Consider the following 13,230-nt stretch of genomic DNA (forward strand, 5'->3'; position numbering starts at 1 on the left):
AGAGACTGGAGGCCAGGCACAGTGGTTCACGCCTCAGATTCCAGCACTTTGGGAGGCCGAGACAGGTGGCTCACTTGAGGCCAAGAGTTCGAGACCAGCTTGGCCAACATGGCAAGACCCCCCGCTCTCTACAAAAAAAACACAAAAATTAGGCCAGGCGTGGTGGCTCAAGCCTATAATCCAAGAACTTTGGGAGGCCAAGGCAGGTGGATCAGGAGTTCAAGACCATTCTGGCCAACATAGTGAAACCCTGTCTCTACTAAAAATACAAAAAATTAGCTGGGCATGGTGGTGTGCACCTGTGATCCCAGCTACTCATGAGGCTGAGGAAGGAGAATCACGTGAACCCGGGAGGTGGAGGTTGCAGTGGGTCGAGATCGTGCCATCGCACTCCTGCCCAGGCGACAGTGCGAGACTCCATCTCAAAAAAAAAAAAAAAAAAAAAAATACAGGCCGGGCACGGTGGCTCACACCTGTAATTCCAACACTTTGGGAGGCCGAGGTGGGTGGATCACGAGGTCAAGAGATCGAGACCATCCTGGTCAACATGGTGAAACCCCGTCTCTACTAAAAATACAAAAATTAGCTGGGCGTGGTGGCACGTACCTGTAGTCCCAGCTACTCGGGAGGCTGAGGCAGGAGAATTGCTTGAACCCAGGAGGCAGAGGTTGCGGTGAGCCGAGATTGCGCCCCTGCACTCCAGCCTGGGCAACAAGGGCAAAATTCCATCTCAAAAAAATGTATATATAAATTAGCCAGACATTGTGGTGCTTGAACCCAGGTTGCAGTGAGCCAAGGTCACACCACTACACTCCAGCCTGGGTGACAGAGCAAGATTCTGTCTCAAAAATAATGATAATAATACTTTTTGAAAAAGAGGCTGGAGTGCTGTGTTTTGTATTGATTTTTGAGAGTATATTGTTTGCACGTGTGTGTGTGTGTGCATGTGTGTTAATTGTGACTAATTCATTCTAATGAGCTTGGGACATGTCTTCCATCATTCCAATTTTAATCCTCTAGCTTATTTTGTTTGTTTAATATTACCTATCCAATTTTAGTTCATGTCTAGTCTCATTGAGTTGTGTTTTGTCCCTTAGTCTAATAGAACACTGTAATTACATTTTTTGTTATTGTTGTTTGGAAGCATGATTGTGAAAGCAGTGAAATAAGGAGAATTTGGTAAATAAGGAGAATAAGTAATTCCTGTGGTAAGTGTGGTCATATTACATATAAGTAATATGTAGATTAATTATCAACCATAAATTATTTGTTATATTTATTTTCAACAAACTACAATTTAAATTCTTTTATCGTATTAAAGAGGGAATTTGTAATCTAAAGAAAATTTCAGGGGAAATTTTAGCTAGTTCAGAAATTAATTATTAATACTACTATGATGTTTATGGGTTTTTTTTCTGTTTTAGTAGTGATTTATACACTGCATAATTGGCCTAATCTGTACCTTAGTACCTTAGAAATACAATTCATCTTTTGAAAAGAATGCCTGTTAGCTAGACTCTTTTACTTTACTTAATTCATTTGTTGACTTTTGTCATTTTTTAAAATTAATCCTTAAATGGGTATTTTCATACATTCTTGGTAAGAATATGTGTAGGCGTTCCCCTTCTAAAGAGCAGTTTGGCAGAAGACCTTCAAAATTTCAGATCTTTGACCCAGTTATCCCATTTCTAGGGAAATATCATTAGGAAGTAGAGATTATAAGTGTGGATTCTGGAATGAGAGTGCCTGGCTTTGAATGCAGCTGACAGACCTAGAAATAGTGTGACCTAGGGCTAGTTGCTTACCTTTTTAAGCCTCAGTCTTTGCATATGTAAAATCGGTTTTAAAATAACACCTATCTCTCGTTGTTATTGTGAAAATGATGTGATATAAGTAAAGTGCTTTAACATTGTGCCTCTTATGAAATGTCAAAAAATAAATAATTGCTGTTGTTAATAATCATAGAAAGACCGTTCATAGCATTAGTTAAAATAGAAAACATGTAGGAAAGGCTCTGAATGATTTTCATTCATATAAGAGAATGCTATGCCATGTAATTGTTAAAGAATATTTTTAAAGAATATTTAAAGACATATGAAAATGCTGATAATGTGGCATTGAGTGAAACAGCAGGATAAAACATCTCTATGTGCTCTAAGGTGTTATGTTTTAAATTATATTCTAATGATGTTATAAAGTATTAATTGTTTTTAAAATACATTAATTATGTTTACAAGTAATGATTCTTAAAGATATAGAAAAAATTTGGAAAAGAGTGGCTCATTGTTAATAATTCTTAAAATTAGGTCATAGGTACATAGAGATTTATTGTATTAATACTATTCTGTTTCTATGTATTTTCATTTTCCATAATACTTTTTGGAAAGAGTGACAAGAAGAATATATTAAAAACAGTTTAAATCTTTGATATTAGTGCTTTGTAACCTGTTTAGAGGTAAATTAACTCTTGACCAGTTTTGTTATTACACTGTTATTTATACTTTTTAATGGTTTCTTAAAGTATTTGAGAGCGATATGTATCAGACTTGTGAAAAATTTGACAAAAGTCATGTTTGAAAAAACCTTTAATAAAAAAAGACAGTTCATTCAGTAGTGAAATTACAAATGATTTTTGTATTGCTTAATTCTTTTCTACATCTAAAAATTCTACAGTAAGCTGTTTTTATGGTCGGAATCAGAAAAAGAAGTTTTGATCAGTTTTTATAAAATGATTCTGATAACTTCTGTACTTTGATGACATTACTTCTAGTATTTAGAGTGTTCTTACTAGTTGTATTTAGAGCATTCTTACTAGTTGCTTTTGAGACTTGCCTTCAAACATGCTATAATTCTCTAAAACAATTTTGGTTAAGGATGAATTGTGTCTGAATATCTGTCTAGAAAATAGGTATTTTAAGTATTTTCCATATCTGAAAATGATGCGAAGTCCATCTCCCACTACTGCATCCCCATAAGTGGTTTTATTTTTCATTTCTTAAAATAGTGCAGATTTTCAGCGTAGCCAGTGTTCATACATTTCAAAAATCAACTTTACATTAGTGGGGGTGAAGGATGTCTTATTTTAACAAAATTCTCCCTCTTTAGATGGAAATGAGGCAAAGAGGAAAGGAGTAATTATTTCTTCCTGTCTCTATAACTGAAACAATATTCAATATAAGTGAATTTTACTTATAGCAAATATTCCCTTTATAAGCCCCCCATTTATCTTGTAGGTGGCCTTGTAAAATATACTTTATTTGATTTTACACACTGCGCTCATGCTTTGGCTTTATGCCCAACCTCCCAGGCTGCAGACATCTACAGTAGACCCCAGTGTTAAAGAAAACAAGCCCCCCAAAACCCTAGAAAATATTACAGTTATTAATAAATTCTCAGTAATATTCACATTGGAGCAGTAATAAATTATATTAATAGTAGCAATCCTTAAAAAATGTCCCACTATTCACTAAGACATTCAATCTTTCCCATGTTCTGAATGAAATGCCTAATTGTTTTCTATTTCTACTCTTACAAGAAAGACGTGTTAAGGGTATTCTATTTATTTGTTTGACTTAATCTCTTTAATACAGATTAAGTTAAAAAATAAAGGCAAAGCACATATATGTATAGCATCAGCTAGCACCAAATCCTTCCTTTGGGAGAGCAAATGATCTACTTTGGAAGCCAGTTACATATATTTACGAAATATGTCAAGCAATCTAAAATTGAATATATTAAATGGAAAATGACTAGTTATGACAAATTCTTCTAAAAATGCAAAATAGAGGTAATTTAGAAGTTTATGGAGGAAGGGTGGATCTTGAAGAAAAATATATGTTTTAAGGAAGAGAATAAAGAATGGGAAGAAAGAAGAGGAAGAAAGAGAGGGAGGCAATCCAGGCATAAAGCAGACGCTCCAGGATTGAAGTAGAAATGCAAGAAGCATATTGAGGAAACCATGTTGGAACAGATGGTTTATATAAAGCAGTGCTTTTCAAATTATGTTCTGATGCCGCCCTCAGAGGGGCTGGCCAGCAAGGGGTGAGGAGGCCTGCTAGTGAAGTCTTTAAGTGAGGCAGTACTGCAGGTACATTGGAAACATTGATCTGACAGTGGACACAGAAGAATGTGTTGGGAAACTCTTCAGTAAGTCTAATGAGATGGCTTGAGCCCAAATGTATTATTGGCCACAAGTCTGAAAATAAAACAAGAGGATGGATGCATGTACTCTCACCAAGGGAGAACCACTGGGACTGGGTTACAGTAGGAAAGAATGTTGTACCAGGGGAAGGAGGTATCAAAGCCCCATCCATGATAGAAGTGAAGAATCCCATGTTGGATGTAAATCTGATTGTACTAGATTGTATGGGAATACAGAAGATAATACTTTGATTGAATCCAAGTTCTAAAGCGAAATACAAAGTGAATTAAAAGAATTAGCTTGAATATGTAAAACATAACTTTGGGATTTTTTTCTAGTGTTAGCAATGTGGATGAACACACAGCAGACCTGGGAATTGTGTTCTTGTTTACACCCTAGTTAGTTGTTTTCTTAGATGTCTCTAAACTGAAAAGTCCCTGTGCATGGAGGGGTGGTGGGGGTGCTAAGTTAAACTGAAAAGCCCAAGCTCTGTGGCACAGCTAAAAATCCTGTATCCAGAGTCTGGGCTGGCACTTTAATGAAGTCACATTCACAGGTAGTATAGTTAAATAAGGCAGAAATTTTTTTTTGCAGGGGGGGTGGGGGTGGAGGGGTGGGACAGAGTCTTGCTTTGTTGCCCAGACTGGAGTGCCAGTGGTGCCATCTCAGCTCACTGCAACCTCCGCCTCCTGGGTTCCAGTGATTCCCTGCCTCAGCCTCCCAGGTAGCTGGGATTGCAGGCACACGCCACCATGCCTGGCTAATTTTTGTATTTTAGTAGAGACAGGGTTGCACCATGTTTGCCAGGCTGGTCTTGAACTCCTAACCACAAGCAATCCACCTGCCTTGGCTTCCCAAAGTGCTAAGATCAGAGGCATGAGCCACCACGCTTAGCCTTAAGGCAGAGATTGTTAATGATGTGGCTTCTAGTTGGTAAGTATAAAATCCCCAACAAGAGAAGATGATTTGCTATTCTTCCTGTGACTTGTTGACATAAGCCTCAAACCAATGGATAAGGAAGCCACCAGGCATGTACTGCCCTCTGCACCAATCAATCAATCAGTAAACAAACTATAAATGAACTAAAAATATGAAGAGATGCAAATATTTGTTCCAGTGTAAGAAAGGCCCATGTAAATGCAAACACTTATTTACTCTAAAAATTCACAAATATATATGTGTTATGGGCTGAATTCTGTCTCCCCAAAATTCATATATTGAAGTACTAACCCCCTGCACATCAGAATGTGACTGCATTTGGTGATAAGTTCTTTAAAGGTATGATTAAGTTAAAGTAAGGTCTTTAGGGAGGGCCTTAATCCAATATGGTTGGCTTCCTTCTAGGAAGAGATTAGGCCACACACACAGACTGAGGGGCAATCATGTGAGGGAGGACACAGCTAGAAAACTACAAGCCAAGGAAAGAGGCCTCAGAAGAAACCAAGTCTGCCAAGATTTTGATCTTGGGCTTCTAGCCTCCAGGACTGTGATAAAGCAAATTTCTGTTGTAGAAGCCACCTAGTCTGTGGTATTTTGTCAGGGTAGCCCTAGCAAACGAATATAATATGCATGCATTTCTGCAAAATTCATAAATTAAATCAAAAGATAACAATAACCTATAAAAATATTAACATATAAAATAGACAAAGAAGAACCTAGAATCAACAACATTCCAGTAGCAATGAGCACACTTAGCTCCCAGATCTTAGTTTCAAATACTGTTCTCCAATAAAAAGGAACTGGAACTCCTTGGAGAAATGGCTGATTCTAGGAATGGGGCAGGAGGTACAGTAGTCCCCCTTTATCAGAGGGGAATATGTTCCAAGATTCCTGGTGGATTTCTGAAATCACAGGTAGCACCACAGCCTATATAAAACTATGTTTTTTTAAGCTGATTATCAAAACAGCTACTAAGACTAAGCGACTACACGGCAGGTAATGTATATAGCAGGGATACACTGGACAAAGGGATGATTTCCATTCTGGTCAGGATGGAGCAGGATCACACATGAATTCATTATGGTACTCTGAATAGCATGCAATTTAAAACCTATGAATTATTTCTGGAATTTTCCAGTTAATAGTTTCAAACTAAAGTTGGTGGCAGGTAACTGAAACTGCAGAAACCAAAATTGCAGATAACAGGGGACTACTGTATACAAGATGAGCCTGGAGCATCACTTAGTACCAAAAAGTAGCAAAGTACTTCAAAACCCTCACAACGATAGAGATATGTCAAAGGGACATAGGAGCTAACTGAAATATCTCCCAATGGCCAAAACTTTGAGCAACAGAATAAAGTAGTACTAGATTATAACCCAAAGTATAAAATAAATATCCATGAATCCATACCGATACTGGGGAAGAATAGAGAGGTCTCCCATGCAGAATTACAACTAAATTATTTGGAATTTATGTAGACACTCCACTCTCAAGCTGTAGAGAATAACTCCCCACTCAATCTTGGGCTGTACATAGTGACTTATTTCCAAATAATATAGTCGTTAAACATGGACAAAAAGGAGTAACAGCAAAATCTGACAAAGCACTACTTCAGCATGGTGGTCAAGGTTTAACAGCAGTGATAGGTCATGTTGATAGACTGTGTCCTTGATACAATGTGATAAGAATTGCATTTGACCTGTATAATTTTTCTCTTGAAAACCAGTATCTCACTCTAATCATGAGAACAGCAAACAAATTCCAATAGAGAAGCATCCTACAACATACTTGACCAGCACTCCTGAAAGCTGTCAAGGTGATAAAAAACAAAGTCTGAGAAGTTTACAGCCAAAAAAGCTAAGAGGGCAGCTGAGTGTAATGTGCTATCCTAGGAACAGAGAGAGGACACTAGGCAAAAACTAAGGAAACCTGAATAAAGTATAAAGTTTAATTGATAAACAAAAATCAATACTGGCACATTAATTGTGATGAGTGTACCATGCCAATATAAGATGTTAATAATAGGGGAAACTGGCCAGGCGCGGTGGCTCACACCTGTAATCCCAGCACTTTGGGAGGCTGAGAAGGGTGGATCACCTGAGGTCAGGAGTTCAAGACTAGCCTGACCAACATAGTAAAACCTCATCTCTACTAAAAATACAAAAAATTAGATGGGCATAGTGGTGGGCACCTGTAATCCCAGCTACTCAGGAGGCTGAGGCAGGAGAATCACTTGAACCAGGGAGGCAGAGGTTGCAGTGAGCCGAGATCGTGCCATTGCACTCCAGCCTGGACAACAAGAGCAAGACTCCGTCTAAAAAAAATAATAATAATGATAATAATAGTAGAGGAAACTGGGTATCAAGTATATGGGAACTATCTGTACTATCTTTCCAACTTTTCTATAAAATATTCTTTTAAAAATGGCCATTTAAAACAACAAAAAAATAGAAAGTTATCATATACTCATCAAAAGACCAGTAAGCACTTGAAAAAAAAAAAATTCAAACTTACTGGTATTCAGAAACACACATTAGGCCAGTCACTGTGGCTTGCACTTGTAATCCCAGCACTTTGGGAGGCTGAGGCAGATGACAGATTGCTTGAGCTCAAGAGTTCAAGACCAACCTGGGCAACATGGCAAAAACCCGTCTCTACTAAAAATACAAAAATTATACAGACATGGTAGCACATGCCTACCCAGCTACTCAGGAGGCTGAGGCATGAGAATAGATTAATAGATAAAAAATGTGTGTACCCTTCAAAGTAGCAACATCACAACCAATAAGTGAATATCAGTGATGACAAAGTTTTTCACAGTGCTATGTGGAATAATAAAACCTCTGAAATTAATCAAAAGGTTGTAATTATAGGATTGTTTATATAAAGTAAGGGAACCTCAATGTGTGATGCAATGCAGACATTAAGAATAATACTGGCCGGGTGTGATGGCTCATGCCTGTAATCCCAGCACTTTGGGAGGCCAAGGCAGGTGGATCATTTGAGGTCGGGAGTTTGAGACCAGCCTAAACTCTGTCTCTATAAAAAATTAGCCGGGTGTGGTAACACACACCTGTAATCCCAGCTACTCCGGAGGCTGAGTCAGGAGAATCCTTGAACCTGGGAGGCAGAGGTTGCAGCGAGCTGAGATCACACCACTGCACTCCAGCTTGGGCAACAGAGCAACACACCATCTTAATCAATCAATCAGTAAAAATACTGTAGGGTAACATTTCAGAACAAAAAACTTATTTGCCATATGTGAAAATACCCATTGTGAACTGTGTATACTATGTCATAAAATTTCTGTGTCATGATTTTATTATTCATTTGTACGTATCTCCTGGATCCAGGATTTGCTGATCTTTACAAATGGCATTAAATTAAGTCCTATTAGTGATTTAAAGTCAATTTATAAGTACTTAAAGAAAGTTATTTTAATGCATAGTATAGTTAATGTATCAAGAATTGCCTTACCCCTCTGTCATGATTAGAACCCAGTGCTTCTAACTAGTCTAGTGAAGGACCAAGTTTTTATTACCACAAATTGTGTATGTGTATGTTTACATCTTAGGTATACTATACATAGATAAATAGTGGGATTTGTGTGCAATAAGATGTTGCCTGTGATAATCTCTGGTAGGGTTGGAACAATTTTTATTTTACTCTTAGTGATTTCCTGAATTTTCTAAATGTTGTTCAAGGAACCACAGGATATTTTTTGCAATGAGAAAAAAGCTTCAGAAGTCAATTTTTTCAAAAAATAAAGTTTTTATTTTTATGAAACTGCATCTGAAATATTATCTTTTTATTAAAAATATATTTTTACTTTTTCTGAGTTGATTTAATTTACACAAATTTATAGTTATTTTTTAATCTATTAGGTTAAATTTTTATGAGCTGTTAAAAGCATTGTGTTTTAACAGTATTCTCATTCTTTTTACTTTTAGCCTGGTGTTTGGAATGCTTTATCCTGCATATTATTCATACAAAGCTGTGAAAACAAAAAACGTGAAGGAATATGTAAGTAAAGTTTTATGAGTGATTAATCTGAGTTTAATATTTTAATGATATACACTGAAAAGCTGCTATTCTCTTAAAAATAACTGGAGTAATGTTTTGGGTTAAAAGGTGTTATGAATATGAGGTAACAAAACTATAATCTTTTTAAAAATCTTTGAAAACAAACCCAAAGTGGAGTTTCAATGAAAATAAGTGTATGGTTCCCAAGATGAGTAATTGAATAGCTCTTGATTTAGTCTATAAATTCCAGTGTAATAAGGGGTTTGAGAACTTTTGTTTGTTTCACTTGGGGAGGGGGCTTCTGCGGTTTTTTGCCTTATAAATTTATAGGCACATTGAGAATATATCTCTCTGGCCCCAAAGCCTTTTTCCTCTTCTGTAGGTGTTTCATAACTTTCTAATCAATATGAATATTGCAGATACTTCATCACCACTGACAACTGCAATCTTTTTCCTTCTTGAATCAGACTCTATTTGTAATGATTTTGTTTTGATATGTGATGAGTCCTCAATATTTCTTTGTTTTTAGTTTCTTCTTTTCTATTCTCTAATTTTCTTTTGTCAATAACATTTATTTTTTAACATTTTTGAAGTTGTCCTCATTTCCCATTTTATCTACATGATGTAATAGTAAATAGCCTTCCCCACCTACAAATTCTGATCTAGTTTAGTATGTGTGATGGAATGAATTTTTAGAGACTAGCAAAAGCATATTGTGTTGGTGGTTAATCAACAGGATAAGCAGACAATACCGAGATAACAGCACATCAATAACTATGGCTCTTTTTTCAAAATTGAGGTGACATTCACATAATATAAAATTACCCATTTTAGAGACATTTTATGCATTCACAATATTATACAAACACTAGCTCTTTCTAGTTCCAAAATATTTTCATCACTCCAAATAAATCCCTGTGTCCATTAAGCAGTTACTCCCGATCATCTCCTCCCAAGTCACTGACAACCACCAATCTTCTAGTCTGGATATTTCATATAAATAGAATCATATAATATGTGATCTTTTGAGTCTGGCTTCCGTCACTCAGCATAATGTTTTTAAGGTTCATATATGTCTTGGTATATAGAATGTATTACATTCGTTTTTATGGCTGAATAACATTCTACTGTGTAGATGTACGACATTTTGCTTATCCATTCATCTGTTGACGGACATATAAATTGTTCTGCCTTTTGGCTATTATGAATAGTATTGCTACAAACATTCACATATAAGGATTTGTTTGAGCACCTGTGTTTGATTCTTTGGGGTATGTAGCTGTGGTTCTTTGTAAGGGATCTTAGATGATAGTTTTGTCATCAGTTGGTCAAGTGATCAGAGATTAGATCATGATTATTTATATGTTCAGGGTTTTTGTGGGGTGGGAGGAAGGGACAGACTCTGAAACTTTTATAACTAACTCATTTCTTTAAACTTTTATAGTCGTTTTTTTCTCTTGTATATAAAACTAGCTTCTGAAGTAAAGGATATATTAATACAAGTCAAAATAGTGGAATACATCTGGCAGAGGTAAATAAGTTACATAGTTGGGCTCTGAAATTTTTCCATCCTTTTATATATGTATCTTTTGGACCTACGATTGGTGAAATCAATCTTAAGAGATGGAACCATATTAAGTCCTGGTAATTTAAATTCATTTTATACAAGGTTTGAAGGTTCATATTTTAATATATGTTGGAGTAAATACTTTGTATATTATTTTATAGTGCTGGCATACATTGGTTTCTAGATGCCAGCGTGTCTGTTAATAGTGCTTCTCAAGCTGCCTGTGATATAAGATGACTTTTGTTTTTCCGGTAAGTCATAGACTAATACTTTTATAAAATGATATACAGGTCACTGGAAATAATGAAATGAAAAAGCCCCTAAACATGAAATACAACCCAGAATTTTTATTTTATTTATTTATTTATTTTTTATTTTTTTGATACAGGATCTTGCTGTTATTACCCAGGCTGGAGTACAATGGCACCATCATAGTTCACTGTAGCCTGGACCTCATGAGCTTAAGCGATCCTCCTACCTCAGCCTCCTGAGTAGCTGGGACTACAGCCATGTACCACCATGCCCAGCTAATTTTTTATTATTATTATTTTTTATAGAGATGGAGTCTTACTATGTTGCCCAGGTTGGTCTTAGACTCCTGGCCTCAGGTTATGCACCTACTTCAGCCTCCCAAAGTGCTGGGATTATAGGCATGAGCCACAGTGCCCAACCCCCCAAATTTTTTATTACTAGATTCAGTAACATGAAATTACTGTCAAATAATATACTTTCGCTTATTGTTTTAATTATTGTATTATTAATATACTTAGAGCAACACAGTAATGCTTTTACAGCCTTGTACAATTCCATAGACAACACTCTGCCCTACTGTGTAATATTTTAATTGGAATTCTCTTTTGGAAGATAAAGGTAAGAGTTGCCCATCATTTCCAAACACCATGAAAATATGAGTTGAAGAATCTACTTCTGGCCAGTTCTTAATAAATGGGAACCATTTCACTATTTGGAATATTTTTTATAATGTTATTAAATTAGATCTTTTTCTGAGTCTAATTCAATGTACAGTTGAAGTACAGGGTATTAGGCCTCTCAACATTGGACCCATTTCACCTAGAAAGCTTTCCAGAAGCCCAGGATATGTAATAATTTGGTGTGCTGCGGGGTGTGTGTGCATTGTATATATATTTGTGCTTATGGTATTCTCCCATCTTCCCTCCCAAATCTGCTCTTTTATTAGGAAAAAAAGTTAAGTACAAATTGTTTAGATGAGAAGCTCTAATAACTTGAGGATATTATCAGTAAGCACAGAAATATCATCCCTAAAATAAAAGTCAAAGGTAAAGGGATAGCAATAAGAAATATAAAAATATTAAATGAACTGTAATAAAAAATAGGCTTGGTCATGTGCAGTGGCTAACACCTGTAATCCCAACACTTTGGGAGGCCAGGGTGGGTAGAAGAAGGCCAGGAGTTTGAGACCAGCCTAGCCAAAATGGTGAAACCCCGTCTATACAAAAAATATAAAAATTAGCCGGGTATGGTAGCGCATGCCTGTAGTCCCAGCTACTGGAGAAGCTGAAGTGGGAGAATCACCTGAACCCAGGAATTTGAGGCTGCAATGAGCCGTAATTCCAGCACTGCACTCCAGCCTGGACAACAGAATGAAACACTGTCTCAAAAAAACAGTAACAATAATAATAAAATAAAAATCAGAAAGATTAATCCATTTATAAATGCTGTGTATCAATTCAACTTTGTTAATATTAATTTTTAAAGACTTAAAAACAAGAATTTATGTGTTTTATTAGCCTTGATACAACACTCAGATTTTCATTACTAGATTATTTTATAAATTGGGGATTAATAAGGATGATCTAACCCTGAAATTTTCTATTTCATAAAGATAATTTAATTGCTTCTTGGCCTTTTGGCTAAGATCAAGTGTGAAGATAATTTTAACTATGGACAAGAATCCATTAGCATTCAAACTAATGAGAAAACTATAAATATGATATGTAATGAGATATATGTGTATGTGTGTATTTAGTTTTATAATAAGCATACTGCTTTGCACAGTTGTTTTTAGAGAATACTCATTAATAAAGCTGGAATTATCTGTATGTAAGTTTATGGTAATACTATGACTCTGAAAAGCATTTCTTTTTAACTTTTATTGTAAGTTTAGGGTTTGTGCATGTTTGTTATATAGGTGAATTTTTGTCATGGGGTGTGTGGTACAGACTTTCATCACTCAGGTATTAAGCCCAGTACCCTGAAAAAAAGTTTTCTTAACCATCCATTTGAGACCAGAATAATGAGTAATTGAGGAGAACCTAGGGAAGGTGAAAGGCAGGTGACTGGAGCTGGTTTGATGGTGCATCAAACACATGGTAATCAACTCTACTTCACAAATAAAATAAGAACTAAAAGCAAAATAAATGGTCAGGCACTGAAACAAGGACAGGGCTTCTGCCTTTGACAGGGAAATGTATCAACTCTGAAGACCTCCCAGCAACCAAATTGCCTGCCATCAACGCTGCTAGAGAGGCCTGGTGCAGTGGCTCACACCTAATCCCAGCACTTTGGGTGGCTGAAG

The 13,230-nt window shown here is 36.2% G+C and overlaps 1 protein-coding gene across 1 annotated transcript in view; it reads left to right on the top strand.

Annotated features, from left to right (window-relative positions):
• REEP3 (receptor accessory protein 3) overlaps positions 1-13,230 on the top strand; it is a 103,583-nt gene that overhangs the window by 36,540 nt on the left and 53,813 nt on the right. The window contains exon 2 of the mRNA XM_012445726.3: positions 9,034-9,106. Coding sequence (XP_012301149.1) covers positions 9,034-9,106 — 73 coding nt within the window. The remainder of the gene's footprint in view (positions 1-9,033; positions 9,107-13,230) is intronic.

The sequence above is a fragment of the Aotus nancymaae genome, unplaced genomic scaffold, assembly GCF_030222135.1.
Source record: "Aotus nancymaae isolate 86718 unplaced genomic scaffold, 86718_ANA_hifiasm-v0.15.2.pri h1tg000010l, whole genome shotgun sequence".
NCBI lineage: Eukaryota > Metazoa > Chordata > Mammalia > Primates > Aotidae > Aotus > Aotus nancymaae.